The sequence below is a fragment of the Pygoscelis adeliae genome, unplaced genomic scaffold, assembly GCF_000699105.1.
Source record: "Pygoscelis adeliae isolate BGI_AS28 unplaced genomic scaffold, ASM69910v1 Scaffold197, whole genome shotgun sequence".
Lineage (NCBI taxonomy): Eukaryota > Metazoa > Chordata > Aves > Sphenisciformes > Spheniscidae > Pygoscelis > Pygoscelis adeliae.
This window is the reverse complement of record NW_008825105.1, coordinates 454,488-458,132: the sequence shown is the minus strand read 5'-3', so window position 1 is coordinate 458,132 and position 3,645 is coordinate 454,488. Positions and strand designations below refer to the sequence as shown.

The 3,645-nt window shown below is 51.7% G+C and overlaps 1 protein-coding gene across 1 annotated transcript in view; it reads right to left on the bottom strand.

Moving 5' to 3' along the window:
• CTSE (cathepsin E) overlaps positions 1–343 on the bottom strand; it is a 4,316-nt gene extending 3,973 nt beyond the window's left edge. The window contains exon 1 of the mRNA XM_009327349.1: positions 285–343. Coding sequence (XP_009325624.1) covers positions 285–343 — 59 coding nt within the window. The remainder of the gene's footprint in view (positions 1–284) is intronic.
• Between the last annotated feature and the right edge of the window lie 3,302 nt (positions 344–3,645).

Genomic DNA, 3,645 nt, shown 5'->3' with positions numbered 1-3,645 from the left:
CCTGCAGACCTCGCCGCCGCCCACTGCCGCTGACGGGGTCTGCCCAGAGAGATGGAGACGGCCACGGAGCCAACGGTCTGATGGAAGGAAACCAGCAAAGCCCCGCGTGGTCCCCGCGTGGTCCCTGCGTGGTCCCTACGCTCCCGTGCAGCCGCAGGGTGTCCGTGCCAGGGGAGCTCAGCTCTGCCCTTTCATCGCTGCCACGCTTGGTGCTGGCAGGACCCTGGGAACAAAGGCCCTCCAAGAGCCCAGGGAGCTGGCGTGCACCCTGGGGACCCCCTTACCTTTTCAAGCTGCTGGCCAGGGAGAGGCAGAGCACAGCGAGGAGGAGGAGGTGCTTCATGTCGGCGGCTCGGCGGCAGTGCTGGCCTCGGCCGGGCTCTGCGGGTGCAGGCAGGGCCGTGGCGTTGTTCTTATACCAACAGGTACACCCTCGCCCCGGTGTACCAGCGCCAGCGATAACGCCCCTTTCAATGTCAACACGGGGCTTTGGCAGTGGAAATGAATCACTGACCACATCCCAGGTGAGGCAGAACGAGTGCACCGGGGTTAAGTTTGTTTTTGTGGGCGAGGGGCTGGCAGCGGCAGAGCAGGACGGTGCACGGGGACCTGCCGGGACTGGGCAGGGGGTTGTGTTGGCTGCTTTTGGGGGCAGCAAAGGTCCCGCAGCAGGAGCAGAATGGGGTCTCCATCCCAGCGCCAGCCCCTTATCCACTGGAAACAACACGGCTCAGCTGAGCTGGTGGAACCCCCCCCCCAAATGCTCTGGGAGAGTGTTTCCCCTTTTCTTTGCCCTACAGCTGCCCCCAGGGACTTGCCCATGGACATGGGGTGCCCCACACCCTGACGGCTGCGGGGGGGGTGCAGGAAAGGGATGCGTTGGTAGCATCGGGCAGCTGCTGAACAAACTTTAAAAGGTGAAGACTAATTAGCAGTGATGAACTGCTCAGGAATCTGCAACTTTCCCTTTTAAATAGCAGTCAGAGTCATCAAAGCATGGTCAGGAAGAAGTGTTTTGCATGGAAGACAGTTACATGTTGCCTTACAGCCACTAACGGGCTCTTCCCTAGTGGCTGATTTTTGTTTAACACAGGATGGCCGCCTCATTAAGCCCCTGTGAATGCAAATAAAAAATGCTAATGAACAAATAAAGCCTTCAGATACAGAGGGGAGGCGAGTGGGGGGAGGCGAGGATTTTCTTGCTGCCACCATCTCTCAGACACGTGGCTGAAGGCTTCTGATGATGCTGTGTCGTCCTTGTGGGTTTCTTCCATGTTTATGGCACTATAATAACTGGGGGTTATTGGTGCCACAAAGGGAGGTGTTTTACCCAGTGAGCACCGTTCATGTAATTAACGGGGTTTCTACCCTTAGCACTGTGCTAATCCATTTTCCCTTTATCCCAGTTAGTCCATTTTATCTCATTAAAGTCCTCGCCCCAGGAAATTAAAGTCCTCGCCTGCGAGGCACAGGTACCGGCGGGGCCGTGAGCCCGACACGGCCACCTGAAACCCCGGCTAATGGGGAATGGCCTGAGAAGGAGACGACTCGTGTCTCCTGTTATGGGGGTCTTGTCTCTCCATCCCCGGGAGCTGCTGCCGGGCTCCTCCTCTCCGTGGCTTCGCAGGGAGATTAAGCTTAAAAAAACCTCATCAAAGGTTTCTTTGGTGTGAGCGTGGAGACGCGGGGCATGGCAGAGTTGACACTGATGGCAGACGCAGCCGTTTTTTTCCAAGTCAAGTGCAAATTCCCTGCGTTTCCCCATGCCCAGGTTGGTGGCTGCAGTGTTTTTTACCGAGTAGCTTTTATACAAAGTTATTATTTATTTCCCTGTTAAGATGCAGCTTAATGTACTGGCCTCCCTTCTCATCCTAATTGTATATTCATAGAAGGGGTTTAAAAAAAAACTTCCTAAAACAAAACCAATTGCAGCAAGTGCCAGATCAGCTGAAAGCAGCAAGTCGAATGTTACGGACATGGTTTATAACCCGAAAATCCTGTAAGAAAATCCAGCCTGAAGGGTCATTGGGCTTCTGAGATAAATGTGCGTATGAGCTGTAGCACAGACAAGCGGAATACTTTAAGCGAAATAGTTTATTTAGTGGAAAAGATCCCCAATTGGATCATAATAATCTGCAAACTCGTGACAGTAGATGCAGCGTTGAAATATGAAGATTAAAGAAATAAAGAGGCCAAACCTTTCATTTAGGAATTTTTGAAGTTAAGCAAATCTATTTCTACTTTTATTTAGTTATTTTAAAAGTAATTAAAAACTCTTAAAAGCAAATCAAACGTTTATTTCAAGTCTAACAAAATGTTTTTTTTTCTCTTTCTTTTGGGAGCCAATGCAAGGCTCGGCCATATTTCTCCAGAAGATTGAGAGAAAAGGCTTTGCCTCATATGCGCTTTCAGCTCTTTCTCAACGTTTGAAATACACTGCCTACGCAGGCGGGGGAGCTGCACCGTTCCCAACGCACGGTGCCCCTCGCCTTGGCAGGGGTCAGCCGTGGCGCTGCCCGTCCCTGCCTGGCGCTGCCCGTCCGCCCGCGCCGGGGCTGTCGGTGCTGCCTTTACGGCACCTCCTGATGTGGCGGAGAGAGCCCAGAGCGACGGAGCAAAACATGCAGAATTATTCATAAGACTGGGGGCCTTTGAATCCGTCTTGTTAATAAAACAGTAGAAAAAGCGCTTACGTTCAGTAGAAATGTAATGAAACGTGATTGCCAGATACTGGAACATCTCAGGTTCTTATAAGCAATATACGGCCTATATATAGTCCGGTATTACTTCCAGGCAGTAGCTGTCATGAAGTGTATCTCACCCCATCCAGCTTTACATACTTGCCCTCAGATACGTTAGAAATAGGTTATGCACCTTGTGCGAAAAACATGCCTCTTGCCGGCTCAGCGTACGGCGCTTTACTCATTTTAAGAAACCTGCTTTAGAGCTAAAAATATGTTATCTGTGTTCTTTTTTTATATTTCCTTTAGTTTAGCCACTTCCACGATTAGCTCTGACTGATTCAAATCGCACACAAGTAGCATTTTCTGAAAAGCCTTTCTTCTGTTTATCAAATACTTCTTCCACCTGTTAATCTGTTTATACATCACTGAGCACTTGAAAGAGTGAAACCCTGCAATAGCAAACACTCACTTTAAAAAAAAAATAACAAATCCAAGCAAGCTTCAGTTAAATATTTACCCGTGGCACAGAAGCTGTGGGAAAAGCAGGACTGAAATCCCCCTGTGATGGAGCTGATGGATGTCGTGGTCCCTGCGGTCCCAGGGGATGGGGGGGAAATGAGGGCAGCGACTGACCCGCGGCGGGGACCTGGCAGGGGACCCCAACTTGCAATGCAGCCCCTGGGGGCGAACCCCGACGGCGCCTGGCAGCTGAGGGTACGTAGAGTTTCTCAGGAGCCGGTCTTCTCTTTGCCTTTAGGAAGTCCGGGGGGATTCGCTGAGATGCTAGGATGTTTTTTCCCCAGGATAGGATTGCTACAGGAGCATGGGGGTGATGGAGATGTTTCAACACCAGCGGGCACCATCCCCAGGAGTCAGGGACCCCGTGAGAGGGGGGGTCCCCAGCTCCCTGCCCATCTCCTGCCAGGGAAGAAGCACAAGAGAGGTCGGGCTGCTGCAGGGC